The sequence below is a fragment of the Moschus berezovskii genome, chromosome 8 (genome assembly GCF_049115385.1).
Source record: "Moschus berezovskii isolate FMDL1 chromosome 8, NW_MosBer_1.0, whole genome shotgun sequence".
Lineage (NCBI taxonomy): Eukaryota > Metazoa > Chordata > Mammalia > Artiodactyla > Moschidae > Moschus > Moschus berezovskii.
In genome coordinates, this window is record NC_142467.1 from 98,709,787 (window position 1) to 98,737,279 (window position 27,493).

Consider the following 27,493-nt stretch of genomic DNA (forward strand, 5'->3'; position numbering starts at 1 on the left):
TAGCTTCGTGTGGAGGTGGCCTTAATGCTGATTTTCTTAGGATTCTAGTCTCCAGTCTTGGGCCACTGAAATGAGGGGGAGAGATTGCCCCAGGTGTGGTGGGGGAAGGGAGGCTGAGCCCGAGGACCCCTGGAGAAGGGGAGGAGGTGAAAACAAGGTGCCTACCAGCTGGTCACCCCTTTCGGCCTAGTCTAACGATCTCCAGCCCGCTGTATCTGTCTTCCTTTTTGTCTCCTTCTTCCACCCCACCCCTCGCCCCCCATGTCATGGTCGTGGCCCCTTCCTGCAAAGAAGAGTTTCACAGACTCTGCCTCAGTTTCTCTGTTCACTCCTGACTTCTTTAAACATGACCTCTCAATGTCTCTTCTTTGATACCAGGCCTTCCTCCTACTACTCCGTCCCTTGATCCCCCTCCCACCCCTCACTGACAACCTAGGAAATGTCCAGGGAGGGGGAAATTGACAACCACGTGATGGAACCTCCCTCCCCCACCCCTTCTCCAAGACCACCGCGCCCCCCATGGCCTTGGGGTTCTGGGTCGCGTCCCCAGCTACCCTCCCCTTCTTCCTTCCATCCTCCTTCCCCGTCTTCCCCACCCCCAGACCCAGCCAGATCCGCTCCCGAAAACGAGCTGGGGGTTGGGCGGGGGGGCGGAGCCCGCAACAAAGACTCCGAGCGAGCGCGGGGGGCGGGGGCGGGGCGGGATCCCAGCCGCCGGCGAGGCGGGGGAGGCGGCGGAGGGTCGCCCTGGCCGGCGGGCGGGCGGGGTCGCGCCTGCTGGCGGTCCCCGGGCCGAGGCGCCGCTAGGGCGGGCGGGGGACGCGACGCCGGGCCGGGGGCACGTCATGTGGCCGCTCGCGGTCCCGCCGCCGCCGCTGCTGCTGCTGCTACTGTGTTCAGGCCTCGCCGGACAGGTAGGGGCCCGGCGGGCAGGTGCGGTCGCGGAGGGCTCCTGGAGGGGAGGGGGCTCAGGTTCTCGCGCAGAAACGGGACTGGGGGCTCCATGGCCTCCCCCCCGGGGCGGGGAGGGAAGGGGGGTCGCAGGGGGGGAGGGGTTGGGCCGTCCACCCTGGCTTTGGGAATAAGAAGGGAAGCTTTAAATTCAGCTTCAAAGCATCCTAGATTGGGGGGACCACCTGACTCCAGCTTCGGGGTTCTCAACCTCTCGGTGACCCGGAGCCCACACCCGCCATCTCGCTCGAGCTTAGTGGGGTTGTGAGAGGGGACTTCAGGGGGGTTTGGGCATTACTTGTCCTTCACTCCCCCCATCACAGCCCCCCACTTCTCGCCAGCACCCCCAGTGTGGGCAGGGGCTGGGACTCACATGTGTGTGACTGATGGGGATGTGTGTGAGGTGCTGGAGGGGTGCTGGGTAAACGCGGGTGCCTTTGTGTCAGGGTTGGGTGTGACTGAGAGTTTGTGTGTGTGGCTGTGCAGGTGTGGGGCCGGCTGTGCGTGAGTTGGGGCGGGATTGGGAGAGGGTGTGTGTACGTGAGGCAGAGTCTGAGTGTCACAGCTGGAAGCTGTGACTTGAAGGGCTGTTGTGACAGTGCGAGGCTTGTGAGTGCGACCCGGAGTTGTGTATCTGTGTGTGACTGGCAGAGTGACAGCAAGTGAGGTCTGTGTTAATCCCAGTGGTATTTGGGCAGCTGTGACCGTGTGTAAAGGACCGTGAGTGTCAGTGTCCCCATGACTCTGTCCATCTGCCTGGGCGTTGTACAAGACGTGTGTGACCAGGTGTGTGGCTGTGTGGGAGCTTTGGGTAACTGTGTCATTCTGTGCCCAAGTCATTCTAAAAGGGGGTGTGTGGGGCAAGGACTGTGTGTGCAAATGTGTATATCCATGTGTGTGTGTGTGCACTGCACACTCCATGCTTTCACAGAAGCGTGTCTCCCTCTCCACGCTACCTCACCTCTTGAGCAGGCTTTGCAAAATGAGGGGTGGTCCCAGCTTTCTAATGCTATTGGGAAACCTCTTTTCTCCTCCATATTGGGGGTGGGAGCCCCCTAAGTTCTCTTTAGAAGCTCAGAAGGAAGCCGGAATCCAAAATAATAAAATAATAATTATGATAACAGCTAACACTTATTAAATGCTTATTATGTGCTGGGCCCTGTTTCAAGCACACAGAATGAACTAAGGCATTTAATCAGTAATTAATGGGTGCTCATGTTACCTTCATTTTACAGATGCGGAAACCAAGGCACTGGAAAGTTAGATCACTTGCTTAAGTCAGACAGCTAGGGTGTGGTAGAGCTAGGACTGAACCAAGACTCCTGAACCCACACATTTACTGTCTTATTAAATAATCGACTCCATGGGTGTGGACAGTGCCTGCATAGACACTAGAAGGGTTTCTAGGTAGAAACTCAGAGGAAGAACAGTCCTGGTACCTTCTTTTTTGTGGTCAAGGGAAGAAAAAGGGACCTCCCTGACAGTCTAGCGGTTAGGACTCTGTACTGTCACTACTGAGGGCCCAGGTTCAATCCCTGGTCAGGGAACTAAGATCCCACGAGATGCGCAATGTGGCAAAAAAAAAAAGAGAAGAAAGAAATCAGACCCTTGTGCCCACTCTGGGAGTCTGAGGACGTTGGGAAGAATGGAGATCAGACTCGAGGTAGAAGGATTTCCAGGCCAAAGAAGACCTCAGGAGGTCCCCTCCCTCAATTTGGTTTCCCATCACAGTATCCGAGTACTGACTGGGGTGGGGAGTGTGCTTGGTGCCAGGCATCAGGCTGCACAGTATAGGTGCTCGACTAACACATGAATCCCAGAGAAGTAAAGAAAGTCAGCTGAGTGAGAGACAAAAAACCAAAAAATGCGTACACTCAAGAGAGTGGTGGGTAAAAACGCACCAGGAGGGAAGTTGAATTGCGTTTCCAGGAAGGATCCTTGGAACCACCATCTGGGGACTCTTCCCCCACCCCTGCTAACCTTTAGGAAACTCTAGATTTCCTGTCCTGTGGCCAAGATTGTCTAGGGGTGCGGGAGAGTGCAGTGAAAGGTGCTGTTGGGTGACCCCAGAGCAGGGTGGGAGATGCTTGGGGGCGGGGCTCACATGAAGATTCATGGGGGAGGAGCTAAATGAGGCTGTTTGGGGGCGGGACTAAACTGAGCCCGTGGAGGCGGGGCTAAATGGTGGATGGGGCGGAACTTAGCTGGGGTAATCAGTTGGGGTGATGCTGGTCGGGTCCTACCGCTTAACTACAGTGGGCGCTACTGTGTTGGGTGTCCCAGCTTGCCCACCCAGCCTAGCGCCCCAGGGAAGAGAGAGGTCTGGAAAATGGACACTCTGTCCCGTCTGAGTCTCCTCCATTGTTTCCCAGAACCTCCTCCTCCGTCATTGATGGGCCCTGGGCTCCACCAAGGCTCCTTTCTGGAAATCATGCATTTGTCCATTTAATCAACAGATACGATGAAGCAATGGAGATACAGCCTTGAACCAAGTCATCAAGTCCCTGCCCTCCTGGGGTTGACCTTGTAGTAGGAGAGACAGACAAAAACTGAATAAGTATATAATACAGTGTGAACAACTAAATCAACATATAATACAGTGCAAGTGGCATGAAGAATAATTAAACAGGGTCAGGGAGGTTAAGGGCTTCCCTTGTGGCTTAGTGGTAAAGAATCCACCTGCCAAGCAGGAGATGCAGGTTCTATCCCTGGGTGGGGAAGATATCCTGGAGAAGGAAATGGCAACCCACTCCAGTATTCTTGCCTGGAAAATCCCATGGACAGTGGAGCCTGACGGGCTACAGTCCATGGGGTCACAAAAGTGTCAGATACCACTTAGTGACTAAACAACAAAGGAGGTTAAAGAATGATGGTGGTGGGTAGGGTGGGGAGCTGTTTTAGCAGGTGTGATAGAGACGGTGTCTCTAAGGAGGTGGTATTTGAGGCTCTCTGAGGAGATAAGAGAGATGCCTTCTGTGTCCAGGGGGAAAGCTTTCAAAGCAGGATCAGCAAGTGCAAAGGCCCTGAGGTAGGAACAAGCTTGGAGTGTTTGAGGAGCAGCAAGAAGGCTGGTGTGGCTAGAGAGGAGTGAGGGAAGGAAAAGTCGAGGGGAAGATGAGGCCAGGGAAGTCAAGAAGGACCAGACCAAGTGGAAACTTGTGGGCTATGGATGGGAGCTTGGATTTTACCCTGAGGACAGGATAGTAACACATGTCAGAGGAGTTGTCCATCCATCCAGGGTCTGGAGCTATCACAGAGCTTGATAGCTTCAAGGCTGACCATCTTACTGTCGGAAAGATGCTCCCTTCCTGACCACTGGGAAGTCCCCTTTCAGATCTAGCTACATTGGGGCTTCCCAGGTATTCTAGTAGTTAAGAATGTACCTGCCAATGCAGGGGACACCGGTTCAATCCCTGGTCTGGGAAGATACCACTTGCCATGGAGGGCTACTAAGCCTCAGTGCACCTCAGTTACTGAGCCTGCGTGCCCTAGAACCTCTGCTCTGCAACAAGAGAAGCCACTATAATGAGAAGTCGTTGCACTGAAACCAGAGAGTAGTCCCCACTCATAGCAACTAGAGAAAGCCCGAGCAAAGGAATGAAGACTCAGCAGTCAAAAAAATAAAAAAAGATCTAGCTACATCTCTGGTACTGTGTGACTTTGGGGTCCTCTCTTTCCTGGGGTCCTCACAGGATGGGACAGGAGGAATAGCTCAGTTTATACTGCATGCCTCAGGGCCTTTGCACGTGTCATTCCCTCTGCCTGGGACACTGTTCTCCTAGGTAGCTACTCAACTTCCTCCCTCCCCTTCTGCTTAAATATTACCTCCTCTGAGAGCTCTGACTCTGTGCTGTTTTTCTTGATAGCGTTTGTCACTGCATTTTCAGGATTTGTTTATTCACTTATTGGGCTTTCTAGGTGGCTCCATGGTAAAGAATCTGCCTGCCATGCAGAAGACATGGGTTCAGTCCCTGGGTTGGGAGGATCCCCTGGAGAAGGAAATGGCAACCCACTCCAGTGTTCTAGGCAGAGACGCCTGTAGGCTACAGTTCATGAGGTCACAAAAGAGTCGGCCATGACTTAGAGACCAAACAACAACAAAACAACAAATTATTGTTTCTCTCCCCCTAGAGGGGCAACTTATCGGGTCCGATGATCTGTTTTATCAGTGTTTACATGCATGCAGTAGGATCTCAAAAAATATCTGTCGAATGAATGGATCAGTCCCTCCTCCTCCTCCCCCGACAGAGTCTCTTTCTTTCTCAAACAGTGGGACTCTTGTGCCAGGGGAAGGTCAGGGGAACAACCCTCCCCTTGGGCTATCCCATACCCATTTCAAATCAACCTTGTCTCCTGGATCGCAGGCAGTAGGAAAACCCATCTTCATCTGTGCCTAAAAATTCCAGCACTCCAGGGCACCACTATTTAGGATTAAGATGCTGTTCCCCCAGGGCTCCATTAGAAAATGTAAATGTTTCGGGTGGAGGGAAGTAAAAGGAAATCTCGAGGACTCCCAGATAATTAAGTGAATTGGACGTTTTCTTCCTAAGGGGTTGCTGCTGAGCTCAAGCTGAAGGAGCTGGGGCGACATCTAGTGGTAGAATAAGGTCTGCGCAGAGACTGTGTGTGTCCCGTTGACTCTTGTGAGGATGTGCAGGCAGATGCCCTTGCCGGCTGTGTGTCAATCAGAGTCCTGGCCAGGGTGTGAGACAGGTGAGGCGCTCGCTTTGGGTACAGAATTGAAGGAGGTGCCAATAGCTTCAGAAACCAATGTTTTTTAAAAAAAGATTTATTTTTATTTTTTGGCTGTGATGGGTCTTCACTGCTGCACGCAGGCTCTCTAGCTGAGGCCAGAGGGGGTTTACTCTTCATTGGGGTGCTTGGGCTTCTCATTGTGTTGGCTTCTCTTGTTGCAGAGCACAGGCTCCAGAGGGCTCGGGCTTCAGTAATTGAAGCCTGTGGGCTCAGTAGTTGTGGCTAAAGGGCACCCGAACACAGGCTCAGTAGTTGTGGTGCTTGGACTTAGTTGCTCTGTGGCATGTGGGATCTTGGACAAGGGATCAAACCAGTGTCCCTTGCATTGTAAGGCAGATTCTTAACCACTGGGATACCTGGGAAGCCCCCAAGATAAATATTTGTATGCAATATTTTAAGAAAATCAACATCAATGCAAAAAAATAATCCATGATGAACAAAATAACAAAATTTTAAATAAAGGCAGGATCAAGCTCTGCTTTTGTATGACTCACTTCACTCTAACCCTGCCCCAATAGTAGTATGTCTATAGTGTCCATGCACATATGTGTGTATGTTTAGGAGCCATGTACTTGGCATTGGTCAAACTGGGCACCGGGACACACGTGTGCCATATTCACACCTATGGGTGTATAGGCACAGTGATTCTGTGTCCATACAGGTTGACCACATGGACGTGTGTAGATTTCTCATGATCTCAGCAGCTGGTGTTAGCAATGACTCTGTGTCCCCAGAATTTGGTGGCCAGTGCCTGGGAAGCAGTGACTGGCTGTTTTCATTTATTCATTCATTCATGTATTCCTTTAGAAAGTATCCATTGTGAGTCTTCTGTGTTTTGAGCCTTATACCAGACACCGAGGCTGGGTGACTGTTTGAGCTCTCAAGGAGTGAGATGAAGATTTAACTTCTTGCAAGTTGAGCCTGGCTGTGTTGGAGAGAAGAGCATTGTGGCAGGGGCAGGAGACTTTGTTCGCATTTTTCCAGGAACTCATGTCTGAGAGCATTGACTTATCTTCACTTCCAGACCAGAAGCTTGGTCTGTCTCACAACCCCATCCATTCAGAGTGTTAGTTGCTCAGTTGTGTTCGACTCTTTGCGACCCCGTGGACTGTAGCTCTATCTCTGGGGTTTCCCAGGCAAGAATACTAGAATGGGTAACCATTCCCTTCTCCAGGGGATCTTCCTGATCCCCGGACCAAACCCAGGTCCCCTGCATTGCAGGCAGATTCTTTACCATCTGAGCCACCAGGGAAGCCCTCATCCATTCAGAGCTCAGCCACAAATCAAGGAGAAACCAGAAGGAGCAGAGAGGAGTCAGAATAGGTTCCATGAAGTGTGTGCGGAGAAGCTGACTTGTGTTGCTTCTGGGAAATCCAGTAGGTTCTCAGTGCTGGCTTACTCTTAAAAAAAAATAAAAATACATGTTACTATTTAAAAAAAATAAATTTTATTTATTTTTAACTGATTTATTTATTTTTGGCTGTGCTGGGTCTTTGTTGCTGGTGGGCTTTTATATAGTTGCGATGCACAGGGGCTACTCTGAGTTGTGATGTGCAGGCTTCTCATTGCAGTGGCTTCTCTTGTTGCAGAACACGGGCTCTAGGGCACTCGGGCATCCACACCAGCTCAATAGTTGTGGCTCCTGGGCTCTCATTTTAAGGTATGTGAGGCGATTCTTCATTGTGGCCTCAATTTGCGTTTCATTAAGTGATGTTGGAAAAAGAAGAGCTAGTGATGTTGAGCATCTTTTCATGTGTTTGTTTGCCATCTGTCTATCTTCTTTGGAGAAATGTCTAGTCAAGACCTTTGTCCATTTTCAAAATTGAGATGTCTGCTTTTTTGTTGTTTAAATACAAGGTTTTAAAGCCAGGAATGAGACATGGTTGGATTTGTAAGAGGCAGAGATCCTCTGGTTGTAACTTGGAAGACAGGCCGGCATAGGGAGAGTAAAGGTATGAAAACAGAATTATTATTATAAGAGCTAACAAAACTGGAGGCAAGTTGGTGGCAGCCATGGGTAGAGCAGGACCAATATTTAGGGGGCCGAGGGAATGTACCTCTCATTGTATAGTGTCCAGAGTCCTCAGCCAGGCCTGCTGTCTCCTTTAGAGTCTCCTCTTGGAATTCGGAACCAGGCAGGAAAGCAGAGATGGCAAGACAGAATTCCAGGGAGAAAATGTTTCAACACCATTTCTAAACACTTGCTGTAACCAAGCAAAAAGAAAACCTCAAGGCAGGCACAGGCTGAAGATTAACACCATGTGTGTTCTGAGGGATGCAAAGCTGTGTACATGTGGACAGAAATTCATGCCTTTCCTCCGTGTGAATGAAATATGGGAGCCAACATGGTCCTTTTGACAGAGGCCACTTGGCTTCTTGAAAAGGACACCGAGTTTTGCTTGGTTTATGTTTTCCAGCTTTTCTACTGGACATTCCAGCATTTTTACCTGCTGCACATCAAACAGAAATGACACCTACATTTTATACTCGGTTGTTGTTGTTAAGTTGCTAAGTCGTGATCAACTCTTTTAGGACTCTGGACTGTAGCCTGCCAGGCTCCTCTGTCCGTGGGATTCCCCAGGCAAGAATACTGGAAAGGTTTGTCTTTTCTTTCTCCAGGGGATCTTCCCAGATTAGGGATTGAACCCGGCTCTCCTGCATTGGCAGGCAGATTCTTTACCACTGAGCCACCTGGGAAACCTCTTTATGCTTGGTACCTTAGTTCATATTTTTGAGTGAACTTCCTTCTTGACATAAAACATATCTACAAAGAGGTATGCAAATCATAACAGCGCTCTTTAGAAATTGTCTTAAAGTGACAGAATGTGGCCAGTACCGGGTTGAGAAACAGAACTTTGTGAGAATCTGGAGCCCCCTGATGCCTCTCTGGTTCCCGTCTGCACTTTCACATTCCGCATTCACCTAGAGTATCCACTGTGCACTGGTGTGACCTGCTTTTCAACTTAATGAAGTCACTGAATATATGGTTTTTGGTGCCTAGTTTCTTTTGCTCAGCATAATACTTGTCAGATTCCTCCATAATACTGTTTTGTGGTAGATTGCTTGTTTCTGTTGCTTTGTGGTGTTCCATTGTGTGAATATATCGACTGTGGTGTATCTATCCATTCTACTGTTTCTCGGCATTTGGGTTGGTGAAGTTTATGGCTGACACAAACGTTCTTAAATAAACGCTCTGTAGCTTGCCTTTAGTGATGCTTGTTTGCATTTCTTTTGGGTGTGTATGTACAGTTCAGTTCAGTTCAGTCGTGTCCGACTCTTTGCAACCCCATGAATCACAGCATGCCAGGCCTCCTTGTCCATCACCAACTCCCGGAGTTCACCCAAACTCACATCCATCGGGTTGGTAGATTCTCTTTTTTCGAAGTGATTATGTTCTATAAAGAATCAGTGAAGACTGAATGCTGTGAATACTGAGTCGTCATGGCATTAGATACCTGCAAGGCTCTGGTCACATTTTTGTTTACCAAACAATATGCAAACTCCTTTTATGAATGTTTGTGTTTAAAAATGCTTTATTTAGTTATGTCGCTGATTCATCGGCATCAAACTCATGGCCAAAGACCTTCTTTTTAAAAAACTTAGTTAAATTAATTTATTTGGTTCCATCAGGCCTTAGCTGTGGCTCGCAGGATCTTGTGTCATGTGGGATGTTTCCTTGCGGTGCATGGACTTTCTCTAGTTGTGTCTCTAAGGCTCAGTAGTTGTGGCATGGGGACTCTCCAGTTGTGGCGCACAGGCTGCAGAGCATGCAGGCTTGGTAGTTGCAGCACTCAGGCTTAGTTACTCCTCAGCATATGGGATCTTAGTTCCCCTAGCCAGGGCTCGAACCTGCATCCCTTGCACTGCAAGGCAGATTCTTAACCACTGGACCACCAACTGAGTCCCCCAAAGACACTCTTGAGCAAAGCTTATCAATGAGTCCTGTTTTCTCTAGAAGACACTTTACAACCTTCTTTTGCCTAGAACACTAGACAGAACTTAGCACTGTGCGCGTGGTCCCTTAAAACAGCGAGATGACCAATAAAATGCACCAGAATATGAAAATTTCAGCATCACGTAGACTGTGAGAAAGGAAGTTGTTTGCAGTTATGAGAACTGAAACAAGAGGCCCACAGCAAGGCTGCACTGGATCTCCATTGGGAAGCTGCGTGTCAGTGACTCAATATTTTTGCTATCCTGTGAACGTCCATGGATCACCACAAAAGCTCCAGGAGGATTGATTTTGGGGTTTCAAATAAATTGTAGTGAGTAGGTGAGTTTGACAACTTGGAACCCACAAATAGTGAGATTCAAGGATATATACCTAGGAGAAGGACTGCTGAGTCAGAGGGGACAAATGTGGGCTTCCCAGGTGGCTCAGTGGTAAAGAAGCTGCCTGCCAATACAGGAGATGCAGGAGACACAAGTTTGATCCCTGGATCAGTAAGATCCCCTGGAATAGGAGACGGCAACCTACTCCAGTATTTTTGCCTGGAGAATCCCATGGACAGAAGAGCCTGGTGGTCTACAGTCCCTGGGATCACAAAGAGTCGGATATGACTTAGTAACTGAACGCATACACAGGGGAGGATTATATTGAACTTGAGGAGGTAAGTGACAAATAGTCTTTGAAAGTTTCAAAGACTCTTCAAAGAGTTTACCAATTCACTGTCCCACTAGCAGTCTCTGAGCATTCCAGTTGCTCTGCATCACTGCCAACACTTGGTGTCGTCTTTCTGTTTCACGTTTGACATTCTGATCGGTGTATAGTGGTATCACATTTTGGGTTTAATTTACATTTCATGATGACTAATAATATTTAAATACCTTTTCACATGTTTATTGGCCACTTGAGTATTCCCTTTTGTGAAATGCCTTTTCAAGTCTTTTACCTATTTTGCTATTAGGCTGTCTGCCTTTTTCTTATTAATTTGTAAGAATATGTGTTTTGGATACATCCAAATTTTGTATCTGTATTTCTGTTTCTCATATAAATTAAAATTAGGATATCGGTTCTTTGTTGCCAGTATCTTCTCCTGCTATGTGGCTTGTCTTTTCATTCTCTTAATGTCTTTGATAAATAGAATTTAATTTGAATGTAGTTTATTTTTTACTATGGTATGTCTTTTTTTTTTTTAACAAATGAAATTTAATTATTTTTGGCTGTGCTGGGTTGGGTCTTCTTCGTTGTGCTGCTTCTCTAGTTGCAGCTTGCAGGCTTAGTTGCCCCACAGCATGTGGGATCTTAGTTCCTTGACTAAGGATCAAACCCACATCCCATGCTTTGGAAGGATAATTCTTAGCCACTGGACTAACCAGGGAAGTCCCTGAACGTAGTTTAAATAATAATGTTTTCCCTTCAAGGTTAATGCTTGTTAGTGTCCTTGTTTTAGAAATCTTTGCCCACCCCACAGTAATGAAGATATTCTTCTATATTTACTTAAAATACTCATTGTTTACCTCTTACATTTAGATGTAAAATCTACCTGGAATTGATTTTTGTATATGATGTGAAGTACAGATCAACATTTATTCTTTCCCCTTTGAATAGGGCCGAATGACCCAGGAACAGGCTCCAGAGTCTGGGCTAGCTTCCAGGGGATCTTGGAAAAATTTCTTAGCATCTCTGTGCCACTGTTTCCTCATTTTAAACATTGGAATTGTAACCCTATCTACTCCATATTGGCATTCTGAGGGCAAATGAGTTATGTGTGCATCGCTACAAATGGGGCCAAGCCCATTTGTTGTTGTTGTGCAGTTGCTAAGTTGTGTCCAGCTCTTTGCAACCCCATGGACTGCAGCAAGGACAGGCTTCCCTGTCCTTCACTATCTCCCTGAGTTTGCTCAAACTCATGTCCACTGGTTGGTGATGCTCTCTAACCATCTTAGCCTCTTCTGTCCCCATCTCCTTTTGCCTTCAATCTTCCCCAGAATCAGAGTCTTTTCCAATGAGTTGGCTATTCACATCAGGTGGCCAAAGTACTGGAGGTTCAGCATCAGTCCTTCCAATGAATATCCAGAGCTGATTTCCTTTAGGATCAAGTGATTTGATCTCCTTGCTGTCCAAAGGACTCTCACAAGTCTTATCCAGCACCACAGTTTGAAAGCATCAGTTCTTCAGTGCTCAGCCTCCTTTATGATCCAACTCTCACATATGTACATGACTACTGGAAAAACCATAGCTTTGACTATATGAAACTTTGTTGGCAAAATAATGTCTCTGCTTTTTAATACACTGTCTAGGTTTGTCATAGCTTTCCTTCCAAGGAAAGCTCATGCTGCTGCTGCTGCTGCTAAGTCGCTTCAGTTGTGTCTGACTCTGCGACCCCATAGATGGCAGCCCACCAGGCTGCCCCATCCCTGGGATTCTCCAGGCAAGAACACTGGAGTGGGTTGTCATTTCCTTCTCCAATGCATGGAAGTGAAAAGTGAAAGTGAAGTCACTCAGTCGTGTCTGACTCTTAGCCACCCCATGGACTGCAGCCTACCAGGCTTCTCTGTTCATGGGATTTTACAGGCAAGAGTACTGGAGTGGGATGCCATTGCCTTCTCATGATAAGTACTCAATAAACCTTAGCAATTATTATTACTGTTTCTGACTGTTACAAACTTTTTTTTCTCCTGATAATTTTCAAAGATTTATTCTCATGGCTCCTGGTGTGTTCAGGTTGCTGTAATAGAATAACATAGACTAGGTGGCTTATAAACAACAGAAGTCTATTTCAGTTCTGGAGCTGGGGAAGTCCTGGATCAAAGTGAAAGTGCTGGTAGGTTTGGTGTCTGGTGAGGACCAGTTTCTCGGTGTCGTCTCACTGTGTCCTCACGGTGGAAGGGAGAGGGAGCTCTCTGGGGTCTGGGGTCTCTGTATAAAGGCACTAATCCTGTACATGAGGGCTCCACCCTCAGGACCTAGTCACCTCCCAAACACTTCACCTCTAGACACTATCACATTGAAGGTTAGCCTTCAACATGTGAATTTGGAAGGAGTAGGGGGATACTGACATTCAATCTATAGCACTCCCTAACATGATGTTTAGAGTGGTGATGGTGACAGTGAAAAAGGGACACTTTCTGGAGATATTGCTACATCAATTTCAGCTGGCATTGGTGATAATATGAATGGAGGAGTAGGGACAGAGAAAGAACACAAGAGGGGCATAATCGATAGTTTCTAACTGTGGGTACATCTGGGCCAGGACCAGGGTAGGGCAAGCAAGAAATCTAGGATGTAGAATTTAAGGAAGGGACTTCCTTGGTGGCCCAGTGTAAGACTCCATGCTTCTACTGCAGGGGTTGTGGGTTCAATTCCTGGTCGGGGAACTAAGACCCCACATGCTGCAAAAAAAAAAAAAATTAAGGAAGAACTCATTCTCATGTCAGTACAGGGTTCCTTGGGGGAGGGAGCTTTCAGGGAAAGTTTAGGGATGGTCCCCCTTTTAAACAGTTTTTTGAGGTATAATTTATATATCATTGGTCTTCTCTGGTGGCTTAGACAGTAAAGAATCCACCTGCAGTGCAGGAGACCTGGGTTCGATCCCTGGGTCAGGAAGATCCCCTGGAGAAGGAAATGGCAACCCACTCCACTATTCTTGCCTGGAGAATCCCATGGACAGAGGAGCCCAGCGGGCTACAGTCCATGGGGTCGCAAAGAGTCTGACATGATTGAGCGACTTTCATTTTCACTTTGTATACCATTAAATCCACCTAACTGTGCAACTCAATGACTTTTAGTAAATTTCAGAATTGTGCACACATCATCCCAGTCTAGTTTGAGGACATTTATATCACCTGCAAAAGATCCCTCATGCCTGTTTGAAGTTCATTCCCACCCCATCCCATTTCAGACAATCACTACTCTAATTTCTTTGTCTCTGTATTTGCCTTTTCTGGACATTTTGTGTAAATAGAAATCATACAAAATGTGGCCTTTTGTATCTGATTTCTTTCACTTAGCAAAATATGTTTAAGGTTCACCCATGTTGAAGCATATATCAGTTGTTTGTTCCTTATTATTCTTTTTTAAAATTTGTTTATATTTGGTTGTGCTGTGAGGTCTTTTCTCTAGCTGCATTAGACGGGGGCTACCCTTTGTTGCTGTGCTCAGGCTCTCGCTGCAGTGGCTTCTCTTGTTGTGGAGTGCTGACTCTAGGGTGCTCAGGGCCTGTGGGCTCAGTCTTCGAGGCTATAGAGCACAGGTGCAGTAGTCGTGACACACGGGCTTAATTGCTCTGCCACATGTGGGAACTTCCTGGATCAAAGGATCGAAGCCATGTCTCTTGCATTGGCAGGCAGATTCTTGACCATTGAGCCACAGTGGTATGGCTGTGTTCCCCAGTTGTATGGATGTACCACAGTGTCTGGATGTACCACATAGTGTATCATTTCATCAGTTGATGAGCGTTTGAATTGTTTCATTGTGAACAGGGCTGTTATGAATATTCATATGCAAGTCTTTCCGTGGACATATACTTTCGTTTCTCTTGAGTGGATGAAATTGTTGAGTCTGACCTGCCTCTTGAGAAACCTGTATGCAGGTCAGGAAGCAACAGTTAGAACTGGACATGGAACAACAGACTGGTTCCAAATAGGAAAAGGAGTACATCAAGTTTGTATACTGTCACCCTGCTTATTTAACTTCTATGCAGAGTACATCATGAGGAACGCTGGGCTGGAAGAAGCACAAGCTGGAATCAAGATTGCCAGGAGAAATATCAATAACCTCAGATATGCAGATGACACCACCCTTATGGCAGAAAGTGAAGAGGAACTCAAAAGCCTCTTGATGAAAGTGAAAGAGGAGAGTGAAAAGGTTGGCTTGAAGCTCAACATTCAGAAAACAAAGATCATGGCATCTGGTCCCATCACTTCATGGGAAATAGATGGGGAAACAGTGGAAGCAGTGTCAGACTTTATTTTTTTGGGCTCCAAAATCACTGCAGGTGCTGATTGCAACCATGAAATTAAAAGACGCTTACTCCTTGGAAGGAAAGTTATGACCAACCTAGATAGCATATTAAAGAGCAGAGACATTACTTTGCCAACCAAGGTCCATCTAGTCAAGGCTATGGTTTTTCCCGTGGTCATGTATGGATGTGAGAGTTGGACTGTGAAGAAAGCTGATCGCCGAAGAATTGATGCTTTTGAACTGTGGTGCTGGAGAAGACTCTTGAGAGTCCCTTGGACTGCAAGGAGATCCAACCAGTCCATTCTAAAGGAGATCAGTCCTGGGTGTTCATTGGAAGGACTGATGCTAAAGCTGAAACTGCAATACTTTGGCCACCTCATGCGACGAGTTGATTCACTGGAAAAGACTCTGATGCTGGGAGGGATTGGGGGTGGGAGGAGACGGGGACGACAGAGAATGAGATAGCTGGATGGCATCACTGACTCTATGGACATGAGTTTGGGTGAACTCCGGGAGTTGGTGATGGACAGAGAGGCCTGGCGTGCTGTTATTCAAACAGCAAAGGGTCGCAAAGAGTCAGACACCACTGAGTGACTGAACTGAAGTGAACTGATGGTCAATTTCTGTTTAACATTTTAAGAAACTGCTAAATTGTTTCTCAAAGTAGTTGCAACAGTTTATTTTACTTCTTAATTTTTGGCTCGCTGCACTGGGTCTTTGTTGCTTCCCATGGGTTTTCTCTAGTTGCAGTGAGCAGAAGCTACTCTTGGTTGAGGTACAGGGGCTTCTCACTGTGGTGGCTTCTCTTGTCGAGGAGCAGGGACTCTATAGAGTGCAGGTTCAAGTTGTGGTGCACAGGTTTAGTTGCTCTGCGGCATGCAGGATCTTCCCGGATCAGGGATCAAACCCATGTTCTCTGCATTGGCAAGTGGATTCTTACCCACTGGACCATCAGAGAAGTCTGCAACATTTTATATTTCCACTAGCAAGAGGTTTTGGTCTCTTCACATCATCATCAGCACCCGCTTCTGCCTGTCTCTTTGATTGAGGTTTTTCTGGTGGATGTCATATGTAATTAGTCCTGTGAAAGACACAGGTGCAGATGTGCAAGGAGGAGATGGGCATAGGAATTTGAGCTCTAGGTAGAGAAATGGCCTGTAGAAATACCTTTGGGAGTCTCAGTTGTAGATTCAGTCAATTCAGTAATTTCTTGAGCACCTGTGCATGCGTGCGTGTGTGCTCAGTCACTTCAGTTGTGTCCAACTTTTTGTGACCCTTTGGTTTGTAGCCCACCAGGCTCCTCTGTCCATGGGATTTCCCAGGCAAGAATACTGGAGTGGGTTGCCATGCCTTCCTCCTTGGGATCTTCCTGACCCAGGGATTGAACTAATGTCTCCTGCATTGCAGGCAGATTCTTTATCTACTGAGCCACCCAGGAAGCCCCTTGAGCACCTACTGTATGCCAAGCACTATCCTAAGCTGTAAGGATGCAACTGTGGAAAACACAGGCACGTAGGAGCCCTTGTGAAGCTGAAAGTCTAGTGGAAGAGATAGACCAGAAACAAATAAAAGTACACTACAATGTTACATGGTGATAGATATTGTTAAAAAAAAAAAAAAGTAGAGCAGAGTAAGGGACAGAGAGGTGGTAGTGGTGCTGGTGGGTGCTATTGGAGATGAGGTGGCCAGGGGAGGTCTTTGAGGATACAATGGTCAGATTACTCAGAGTCCAGGCAGGGAAACAAACCACTCTAGGTGTTTCAAAGAGAGGAAATGTATTAATAATATAAAGAATTAGTTTGTCGTGAAATGGAAGAGTTGAGAAACAAAATTGATGGAATGATCAGGGAATCCAGGAATAAGCCACAGCACAAAGCTACTGGAGGGACAAGACAAAAGGGGGGTGTGATGAGGAAGAGGCTTGTGTATGAGAGCTGGGATCATGGGATCATAGAGAAGGTATGGCCACTGTCAAAATACACACTCCCACCCTGAGCAGAGAGAAAGAAGAAATACCCTGGCCACTCCCTTCCTTCTCACTCTCCAGTCTCCCTCCAGGGCCTCTCATTGGGTGGGACTAACAGGAAGCCAGGGTGCCAGAGAACCTGGGAAATGTAGTTTTCTGGAGAAAGGGAGGGTATGGCTCTGACCTACACAATGATAGCCCAGAAATATAAGTGAAATAAAGGAATAAACCACAGGGATTCCTTGGCCATCCAGTGGTTATGACTCTGCACTTCCACTGTAGAGGGTGTAAATTCAATCACTGGTCAGGAAACTAAGATCCCTCATGCCAGGTGGCATGGCCAAATAAATATAAATAAATATAGTTAGGGACGTCCCTGGCAGTCCAGTGGTGATAAAACTCTGTCTTCCAATGTAGTGAGCCTGGGTTCAACCCCTGGTTGGGGAACTAAGGTTCCACATGCCATTTGTCCACATGTGTTAGTTTTCCAGTCAACTCTTTGTGACCCCATGGACTGTAGCCCGCCAGGCACCTCTGTGCATGGGGATTTCCCAGGCAAGAATACTGGGGTGAGTTGCCATTTCCTTCTCCAGGGGATCTTCCCAACCCAGGGATCCAACCTGGGTCTTGAACATTGCAGGCGGACTCTTTACCATCTGAGCCAACAGGGAAGCTCTCACATATCATGGTACAGTCGAAAGAAATAAATACAGTAAAAAAAAAAAAAATGAACAAACAACGTGTATATCTGTGTTAATAGTGAAGACGGCAAGTACAAAGGTCCTGAGGTGGGAGTGTGCAGAATGGAACCAAAACCCTAGGAGTGAATGTGATGGATGCAGAATACAGAATGACAGGGGCTAGGAACCTAAGACAAAGCCCCAGGAGACATTTAGGAAGAAGGCAGGAGACAGTGATGGTGCAGCATTGAATTCAAAGGACAAATGACTTTCAAGAATAAGGGAATGATCCACAAGGGCTTACCTGTGAGAGTGACTAAAAGAGGCTGTGGGATGAACAAATTGTAGGGTCACTGGTCCTTTAGTGAGAGGATTGTGGGAAGCATACAGGAGATGGGAGGTGAGGGAGCAGAGACAGCAAGTGTAGATGTGAGTGTAGACCACTCCTTGAAGGAGTTTGGCTGGGAGGAGCTAGTGCAGTTTCCTGCATCACCAACAGTTAGTGAATGAGAGTATCATCCTGTTCCAAATTCTCTCAACTTGGAGGGCTTGGAGCCCAGTGGCTTGGGGATCTGAAATCAGACCCACCTAGGTTCAAATCCTGGGCTCGAATTTATCTCCTGGCTCCTCTCTGAGTGGTTTCCTCTTTGTAAGTAGGGAAGGTGCTGTACTTTTCATGGGAGATTTCATCCAGTACTCAGCAAGTGTATTTGCAGTGTTCAGCACTCCTAAAGCAAGCTGTAGTACAAGTAGGCAAAGAGACATCTCATTTTTCTAAAGCTCATTATCAGTTGCAGATAATAACAATGTCAGCTATTTATGAAACATGATGTCCCAGACACGCAGCAAAGTGCTTTACAAGCACCATCTCTCCCCAGCTTACTCTGCTGCAGCCTTGAACACTTGCTTCTGTCTCAGGGCATTTGCACTTGCTGTGCTTCCTGCCTGGAGCTCTTCCTTCAGATATCCAAATGGCTCCCTCCACTTTCTTCAGGTCTCTGCTCAAATGTCACTTTTCCCAACCACCTCGATTAAAGTTTTACTCCCCTACTTAGTCCATATGCCCCTTCCTCTCCACCCCCATTTGTTGTCTGTCTGATCCTACTATTGTTCAGTCACTCAGTCTTGTCCGGCTCCTTGCGACCCCATGGACTGCAGCACACCAGGCTTCCCTGTCCATCACCAACTCTTGGAGCTTGCTCAAACTCATGTCCATTGAGTCGGTGATGCCATCCAACCATCTCATCCTCTGTTGTCCCCTTCTCCTCCTACCTCAGTCTTTCCCAGCATCAGTCGACTCTTCACATCAGGTGGCCAAAAGTATGGGAGCTTCAGCTTCAACATTAGTCCTTCCAGTGAATATTCAGGGTTGATTTCCTTTAGGATTGACTGGTTTGCTCTCCTTGCAGTTCAAGGGACTCTCAAGAACCTTATCCAACACCACAGTTCGAAGCCATTAGTTCCCTGGTGCTCAGCCTTCTTTACGGTCCAGCTCTCACATGTGTACATGACTACTGGAAAAACCGTAGCTTTGACTCAGAAGACCTTTGTCGGCTATAGAATGTTTATCTCCACAAAGGCAGGGCTTTTAAAATCTGTTGTTCATGGTGCTTGGGACATAGTAGATGCTCAATAAATCTTTTGCTTGATTGTCGGGACATGGGAGCCATTTACATTTCTGTGAGCCATTTACAAGGATGTCTGCGAATCCTTACAACCATCCACTTTGCAGATGAGGAAACTGAGGCAGAGAGAGGTCATTGCTCGAGGTCACATAGGGGCAGAACCTGCCTCTCCGGATTGTTAAACTTAGAAAAAAGGATTGTTCAAGACCCCCACCATCTCTATCCCCCGAGGGCCGTGAGCGGCCACTACCCAGGAAAGGCCTGAGTCATCGCCGCCTCCAGACGGCGGCGGCCGCGGGCTGAAGGCGACGGTGGCGGCGGCCACGCGAGGTGATGCGGGGACGCCAGGAGGGGGCGTGAGTGCAGGGAAAACAGAGGAAATTAAAACCGGCCAGGCTCTCCTCCCCGCCCCCGCCGCCTGCTGGTGCGTGGGTGGAGAGTGGGGGGTGGGGGCGCTGCACTCCCCCCTCCTTCGAAGGGGCGGGCCCAGGAGCTGGTCCCTGGGGTCTGGAGGAGGGTCCGAAGCGTCAGTTCCCCGCCCCCACCCTAAGTTCAAGTTGTGAGTGGCGACCCGCCTGGGACTTGTTTGCAAAAGGCTAGTTCCTGTCTCAGCCGTCGGGGGTGGCCATGCGGCCCCTTGGAGTCATGTGGGGGGGCGGGTCCTCCTGCTGCAAAAGTGACCCCATTCCCGAACCTTCATCCGAGTAATCACAGCTATTGGTCTCGGACGCGCCACTCTAGGCTTCCCTCGTCCGAAAACGACCAAGTGGTCCCCAGAGTGGTCCTGGTACCGGGCTGCCCCTTCCCCAAGGAAAAGGAGACCCTTGGCCTTCCCATTCAAGGGAGCGCACCAGCGTCCCCCACCCCATGCCTGGCCTCCCAGTTTTTCGGGAGCCGGGGTCGGTGTCCCAGCAGTCGGTGGATGGGGACTTGTGACTCCGGCCCCCCCGCCCCCCGCCAGCTTTGGGTGGTCGGGGTGGGGCGGGTGCCCATTTAGACGCTGGCCAAGCACCCGGGGGTCTGAGAGAGGGGCTGTGCGTGGAGTGGCCCGGGAATCCCTCACTGGGGTTGGGGGGGTGGGGGGTAACTGGGGGCGGGGACACCGCTGGGGGCGGGGCCGGGATGCCGCCGCGGTGGGGGTGGGGCAGTGGGGAGGCCTCCGGAGGGGGCCCCTCGCGGGATGGGTGGGTCCCGCGCAGAGCGGGGCGGCCAGGCCCGGGGCGGTGTAGTCGGGGCGCCCCCCGCCCCCTGCCGGGCTCCGGGCCGGAGCCGTGACGTCACGGCGGCTGGAAGTGCCCGGCGCGGAGGCGCGGGAGGGGGTGCGGGGGGGCCGAGGCGGCGCTTTATAAGCCGAGCCCCGCCGGGCGCGCAGAGCCGCAGCCCGAGTCCCCGAGCCCCCCGGCCGGCCTGGCCCCGGCCCGGCCCCCAGCTCGCGCTCGCGTCCCCTGGGGCGACTGGGCGGCGAGGGACGGAGCGCCAGGCGGCGGGCGGCCGCGGGGCATGAGGCGGGGGCGCGATGTCGGTGCCGCTGCTGAAGATCGGGGCCGTGCTCAGCACCATGGCCATGGTCACTAACTGGATGTCGCAGACGCTGCCCTCGCTCGTGGGGCTCAACGGCACCGTGTCCCGCGCGGGCGCCTCCGAGAAAATCGTGAGTGGCCGCCGCGCAGGGGCGCTCCCGAGGGGGGGCGTGGTGCCCGAGCCGCCGCCGCAGCCCCCGGGGGCCCCCGCCCCCTGCTTTCCCCGCGCGCCCGGCCCCGGGGGCGCCCTCCCCGGGCTGGGGGCTGGACGCCGAGGCGAGGCGCCCTGGGACCCCCGGCCACGTCCGCGGCGCCTTTATTGTTGTTATGATTATTTCTTAGGTTTAATGTGCAGTGTCCGAGTGGCAACATGGTACTAGGCTCGCTCCGGCCCCGGGGCGCAGGCAGCAAGGGCTGCGGAATTGAGCCTGGTCCGGACTGAGTGGGGCGAAGAAGGAGGGTAGATTCGGGGGTCTGGGAGGAGCCCAGCCTCTGAATGGGGAGATCTCGGGGTCTCCGTCTCCACCTTCACAGTCTCTGCCTGCTTGTGTCTTGATGTCTCTGAGTGGTCCCGTATGTCTATCAGTCTGTCTGTCTCTCTCCCTCTCTTCTATCGTCTGTCTCTGCGTGTTTCCCTGTCTGCCTCGCTCTGTCTCCTTGATTTCTTTTTCCTCTGGTTTGTTTCTCTGTTTCCCCTCTCTGTGTGTCTCTGTTGAGCTGTCTCTGACTTAGTGTTTCTTTTTTCTGTCTCTCCTTTCCTCTCCCCTGTGCAACCCCGCCCAACCCCCCCAGCATTTCCCTTCTAATTACCTGTCTCACCATGTGCTGAAACCCTAGGAGGCAGATGGGGTCTCAGACTCCGGGGGAGGGAGGTGCGGCGAGCCCGGCCTGGGGCTCTGTGCTGCCCCCAGAAACTTCAGGTTTGCTGCCTTCCCCATACCATCCTATTCTCCTCTATCACCTTCATCCTCTAGCTTCCCAAGTCATAGAATTTGGTTGGAGGCAGGGGGGCGCGACGGGAGAGGGCAGGATGTGTGTGTGTGTGGGGGCTCCTTCAGGGTTAATAATGGTGGTCTTGATGTCCTAGGGAGACATCCTCCTGGACAGATTTCCCTCAGGCTCCTCTAGGTATTCCCCATACCCCTCATTCCTTCTCCTCTTCAGTCTGGTCTTGGGACTTCTCCCAATATCTGGATCTGGGATTCATGGGGTCTCCCTTTTCTGCTTGACAGTCCCCCAGCTTCATCAGCTCCCCTCTTGAGACTCCAGTGGCCACCACCCTGAAAGGAAAGAGGTCTTTGCTCCCAAGGGTTACGGGCAAGTAGAGGCAGGGGTGCCATGTCCTGTGCTCAGGCTTCATCAGCCCCTGGAGGGAATTGTCACTGGGCTTGGCCCAGGTGAGGGCTTTCAGTCTGAATTTTCAGAATTGAAGTCAGTGTGTGAAACAGTGTCTTTCTGTGTGTCAGTCACATCAAGCGATGTCCTGGTATATCTATCTATGCGTGGGTTTTGGTGTGTGTATCGGGGTGTGTGTGAGTGGAGGTTCATGTGCTTTGGAGAAAGTTCATGTGCTTTGCTGGCATGAGGGCACAGATGTGTCTGTCCAGACGTAAGGGTGCATTCCAGACTGAGTGGGTGTGTCCCTGGCTACTCACTGTGGGTGTGGATGTGTTTAAACGTGTATCTGCAGTTGTATGTCCCTGACTGTGGGTTTGCATGTATGTAATTGCATGTGTGTATATGTTTGTCTACTTGACTCTGAGACAGACTTCTTGCTGTTGCCTTTTGGGGGCAGGGGGGAGATGGTGTCTCATTGAAATCAGAAGCCAGATTATTCTACTCCCTTACCAGCTAAAAAGTGTGAGTCAGTGTAAATGTGTGCTCGTATCACGTACAGCATATGGGTAATGTCTGGGGAATGTGTACACAGTGTGTAAAAGCATATCTCGAATTATGACTTTGTGTGTGTAAATATGTCTTTGCAGATATGTACATGTGCATATAAATGTGGACATGTATGTCTTTAGAAGTGCATGCATATATGTTCAAGTGTTTATCTACCAACGGTGTGTGCCTAGTTTGTATGCGGTGGGTGGATTCCTGTGTATGTCAGTTTTTCTGTAAGTGTGAGGGTGTGTGTGGTCTGATGTGGTCTCCACTCTAGCCTATCTGTAGCTGACAGGCCCTTGATCCGATGCTTTCATTATGTTACTAAAAGCTGATAGTTCTCCCATCCTTGATCCCCACCCCCATCCCTCGGTCTCACTCAGTCTCGCTAGAAGAGCTCTATGGAGTGAGATGCCAAGGAACTCAGGCTAGGACCTAGAAGGGGACTGTGACATGAGAGTGCTCTAGAAAGGGTCTTGGGAGTCTGTAGACATAGGCTGAAATGCAGACTTTCCCCCAACTTGCTCTATGACTTGCACTCTGGGCCAGTGACATGACCACTGTAGGCAGAAGTTTCCTCATCTATAAAATGGGAATGATAATTTCTACCTCACAGAACTGCTGTGGGTAAGAGGTCTATCATCCAGGTCCTCATCCATCCATCCTTTCTCTATCTATCCATCCAACTCTCTTTATACTCATCGTTTCATCTGCCCATCCATCTGTCCACTCACCTATCCATCCATTCTTCATCCAGCCAACCATCCTCCCACGCATTCATCTCTTCATCCTTCCATTTGTCTCTCCATCCACGTCTCCATCCGTCTATCTTTCCAGTCACCTATTATTCATTATCTGTCTCTTAATCGATTCTTCCACGCATCCATCCTTCCATCCATCCATCTCTCTATCTATCCAACTCTTTTGTTTATTCAGTAAAATTATTGAGTACTTTCTTTATATCAAGTGTGTGTATGCTTGAAAATCCCAGTTCAGTGCCTGACATAGTAGATGCTCAGTGGCAGGACTCCGAGTCATATGAATCTGGGTTTGAATTCTGGTCCTACAAGTTACCAGTCTTATGACCTTGGGGAAAATTATTTAATCTCTCTAAGCTCCAATATCCTCATTTGTCAAGGAGGGTCCCCATTAAACCACAGGATCCATGAGGACATCTATGTTTTATTCATTATTGAAACCTAAGACCTGATGTATAGTAAGCCTACAATAAGTATTTGTCAAGTGGCTGAATCAACAATTGCATCTTCATAAGGATTCCACTTTCAGGTAAAAACAAATGGCTAGGTTCAGTAAGGAGAGGTTTCTCTGTTTGCCATTACAGCCAAGCACATAATAGACATGGAATAAATATTTGTCAAGTGTCTAAATCATTAATCCACCTTCATAAGGATTGAGGAACAAATGGAAGGCACAGAGTAGGTGTTTAATAGGGAAGAGTTGTAGGAAGGTACATAGCAGCATCATGGTTAAGCTGAGGGGTTCAGGAACCCAGGTAGTGAGAATTCCCGGTCCTGAAGCAGACAGTTGGATGCTGGTGCTTGACTTTAAAAAGGGTCTTTTTGAGGATGGGATGAGCCCAGATCCTCTGGCCATTCTTCACCTCCCTGATCTGATCCAGAGAAACAGCTTAGCATTCTAAGAGATTCTGAGAGATGCTGTTACAAACCATCTCTGGAAGAGAGGGGGAGGGGGAACTGCCTCTGCTACTACCTTTGGCCAACTCCCAGCCATAAACCATCCCTGTGGGATGGGAGCCTTCAACAGAATGGTTTCTCACCTGGGGGTCATAAATTCAGAACCAGACTAAGCTTTGTCAGCCCCATTGCCAGCGGCGACTTAGCAGCAGCAGCAGCAGCAGCAGTCATTACAGGGCCTGAAGTGAGTTACCTGCCCCTTATATGTTATGCCCTTGTCCATCCCCTCCTCCTTGATGGTTGGAGGGAAGGAAGGGGAGATGAAGGAGGAATATTCTGTTTGGGGAGGACCCTTTTCCTCCTGGGAGAAACAGGGATGGTCTGGCAGCTATCAGCATGAGGCTTTTTGAGGACTTCCCAGTAAGAACCAAAGTTCGGAATCCTTGTCTTTTCTTGACGGTTTTCAGTGGGGAAAGGACCCTAATACTCAAGTCAGTTGAGGCAAGGAAGGACTGTAGCAAGTGGCCTCACTACTCAGTGGTTTAACACTGCACTGGTTTATTTTGTGCTTGCACTATTCGTCCATGTTGGCTAGTGAGCTCTGTCCATGGTAGTCAGGGACCTGGAATGAAGGAGGCTCTATGGTGACATGATCATTGAAACAGGGAGAGCAAGGCACAGCATAGCCCCCCTCACTGCCTCCTAAAGCTTTCCCCTGGAAACCCCATGTTACTTCTGCTCACATTTCATTGGCCAGCACAAGTCACATGGCATGCTTAACCCCAAAGCGGGTGAGACAGGAGGTCCTACTATGACCTGGAACAGAGAGAAATGGCCAAATATTTATGAACAACCCTAAACATGGCTGTATACTACAGATCCCTTCTCCTCTTATTCTATAACAAAAATTCTCTTGGAGATTCTCTCCATTCATTAATTCATTCAACAAATATTTATTGAGCACCTATTATGTGCCAGGCACTCTTCGAAGTGGCAGGGATATGACCATGAACAAAACAGATATCTTGTCCTGGTGGAACTGACATACATGATGATACAGGGCTTCCCCTGTAACTCAGTGGTAAAGAATCTGCTTGCAGTGCAGGAGATGCAGGGTTCAATCCCTGGGTTGGGAAGATCTCCTGGAGGAGGGCATGGCAACCAGTATTCTTGCCTGGAGAATCTCATGGACAGAAGAGCCTGGTGGGCTACAGTCTGTGGGGTCAAAAAGAGTTGGACACAACTAAAGCGACTGAGCTCACCCCCACCCCACCCCCCACACACAGTGTGATAAATGTGCTGTGAAGACCAATAGAGCAGTATAAGGGGAGTGGAGAGTCTTGGGGAGACTATTTTAGATCGAGTAGATGTCTCTTAGGAGGTGACATTTGAACAGAGATCTGAAGGAAGTAAGTGGAGGTAACAGCAAATGCAAAGTCCCTGAGGTGGGAGCATGTTGGAAATTTTGGAGTGACGGTGAGGAAACCAGTGTGGCTGAAGCAGAGTGAGTGAAGGGGAAAGTGAGAAGAAATGAGGGCAGGGAGGTGGTGGGAGCCACATCATGTTGGGGGAGAGGGGCTTGCAAGGATTTTGGATTTAACTTGCAACTTGTTGCACATTATCTGTCCTCCTTTCATGCTTTCCTTTTCAGCATTGCACTTTTAAGAAACAATTTATTTGTTTATTTTTGGCTGTGCCTGGGTCGCCATTGCCACACTCGGGCTTTCTCTAGTTGCAGCAAGAGGGGGCTGTTCTTTACTGCAGTGCTCGGAATTCTTATTGTGGTGCTTTCTCTTGTTGTGGCGCTTGGGCTCTAGGCACACAGGCTTCAGTAGTTGCAGCACACAGGCTTCGTTGCTCCACTGCATGTGGGATCTTCCTGGACCAGGGATCGAACCCTTGTCCCCTGAATTGGCAGGCGGATTCTTAACCACTAGACCACCTGGGAAGCCCTCAGCATTGCACCTTTAACCTTCTGTTGCTCACAGTGTAGTTGATCTATTTATTTTGTTGTCTGATCCTCCCCGCTGAAATGCTAGCTCCATGAGGGCAGAGATTTTATTTTTTTAATCCATTTTTTTTTTTACCGTTGTAGCCCCTGTGCCTTAGCACTGGGGCTGGTACACAGCTGGTGTTCAATAAACAGTTTTTAAGTGAATAAATGAGATGCCGGGGGGATGCTGAGCACAAGAGGGATGGTGACTCAGGTGTTCACAGTTTTTCTCTGGCCCCTGTAGGATGGACAGACTGTGGGAGGTAAAGGCAGGAGCCAGGAGACTGGGGAAGAGGCCACAGCCCTGGTCCAGGTGAGCGATGATGGGGACTGGACCAGGGTAGGAACCAAGGAGGTAAAGTATAGTGGATTTCACCCATACTTGCCTATTCACCTGCTCCTAATTGTGGACGACAGCTTCTGCTCAACACCTCAATATGTCAGGAAATATTTGAGTACCTATTTTGTACTGGGAAGGGTCCTGGACTGTGGAATATAGAGATGAATAAAGCCCTGACTTCAATCAGATCACTGTCTCATCCACAGTACTTGTGACACGTCATGGTATGTGTGGAGACAGGGATATTTCTAGAGTGTTAGGGGACACAGGAGAGGGGCACTGAAATCAGCCGGGGTGTGATGGAGGTTTCCTGGAGGTGGTGATGTCCATCTGAGTCTTAAAGTGGAGAAGGAATTGGCCAGGTGAAAGCAGAGCAGGGGGACTCCAGACAGAAGGAACAGCATGGACAAAAGCTTGGAGGTGAGGAGCATCCTGTTGAGGACAGAGATGCAAGCAATTCGGAAAAACTGAGCACCTGCGTCACCATACCTCTTGTGCTCAGCACCCTCCCTGGCATCCCATTTATTCAGTTAACAGCTATTTATTAAACACCAATATGTACCAGGATGGGAAGAGTGTGGAAGTGGCCTGAGTGGCCAGGGGGACCATGTCATGATGGGATTTGGCCTGAGGTGCCTATACTTCATTCTTTTAAAAATTTATTTATTTATTTATTTTTATTTTTAGTTGCGTGGGTCTTCCTTGCTGGTGAGGGCTTTCGCTAGTGGGGTTGAGTGGGGGCTACTCTGTTGCGGTGCGAGGGCTTCTCATTGCGATGGCTCCTCTTGTGGAGCACAGGCTCTAGGCTTATGGGCTTCAGTAGATGCAGCGTGTGGGCTTGATAGTTGTGGCTTGTGGGCTTTAGAGGTCAAACTTGATACTTGTGGTGCATAGGCTTAGTTGCTCCATGGCATGTGGAATCCTCCTGGACCAGGGATCAAACCCATGCCCCCTGCATTGGCAGGCGGATTCTTACCCAGCGTACCACCAGGGAAGGCTGTCTTTACTTCATTCTGAGTGTCAAAGAATGGGAGACCTGGAGGACTTTGGAGCAGGAAAGGAATATGAGGCTGCCTGTTGCATTTTTCTAGAGACCTAATTGTTAGCATATCCTTCTAGACTGTGAGTGTGAAATTTGTCTCATTTAAAATTTTCCCCATCTGACTTGCGCCAAATCTAAACTCCTTACCTGGCCCAATTCAGTAAACCTCAGTTT

The 27,493-nt window shown here is 49.0% G+C and overlaps 1 protein-coding gene and 1 non-coding gene across 2 annotated transcripts in view; both read left to right on the forward strand.

Moving 5' to 3' along the window:
* The first annotated feature begins 783 nt into the window (after positions 1 to 783).
* Positions 784 to 27,493, forward strand: part of OLFM2 (olfactomedin 2) — a 75,744-nt gene continuing 49,034 nt past the window's right edge. The window contains exon 1 of the mRNA XM_055430854.2: positions 784 to 914. Within this exon, the coding sequence (XP_055286829.1) occupies positions 846 to 914 (69 nt within the window). The 5' untranslated portion in view covers positions 784 to 845. The remainder of the gene's footprint in view (positions 915 to 27,493) is intronic.
* Positions 2,426 to 2,498, forward strand: TRNAD-GUC (transfer RNA aspartic acid (anticodon GUC)). The gene has a single exon. It is a non-coding gene; the product is annotated as a tRNA-Asp (tRNA).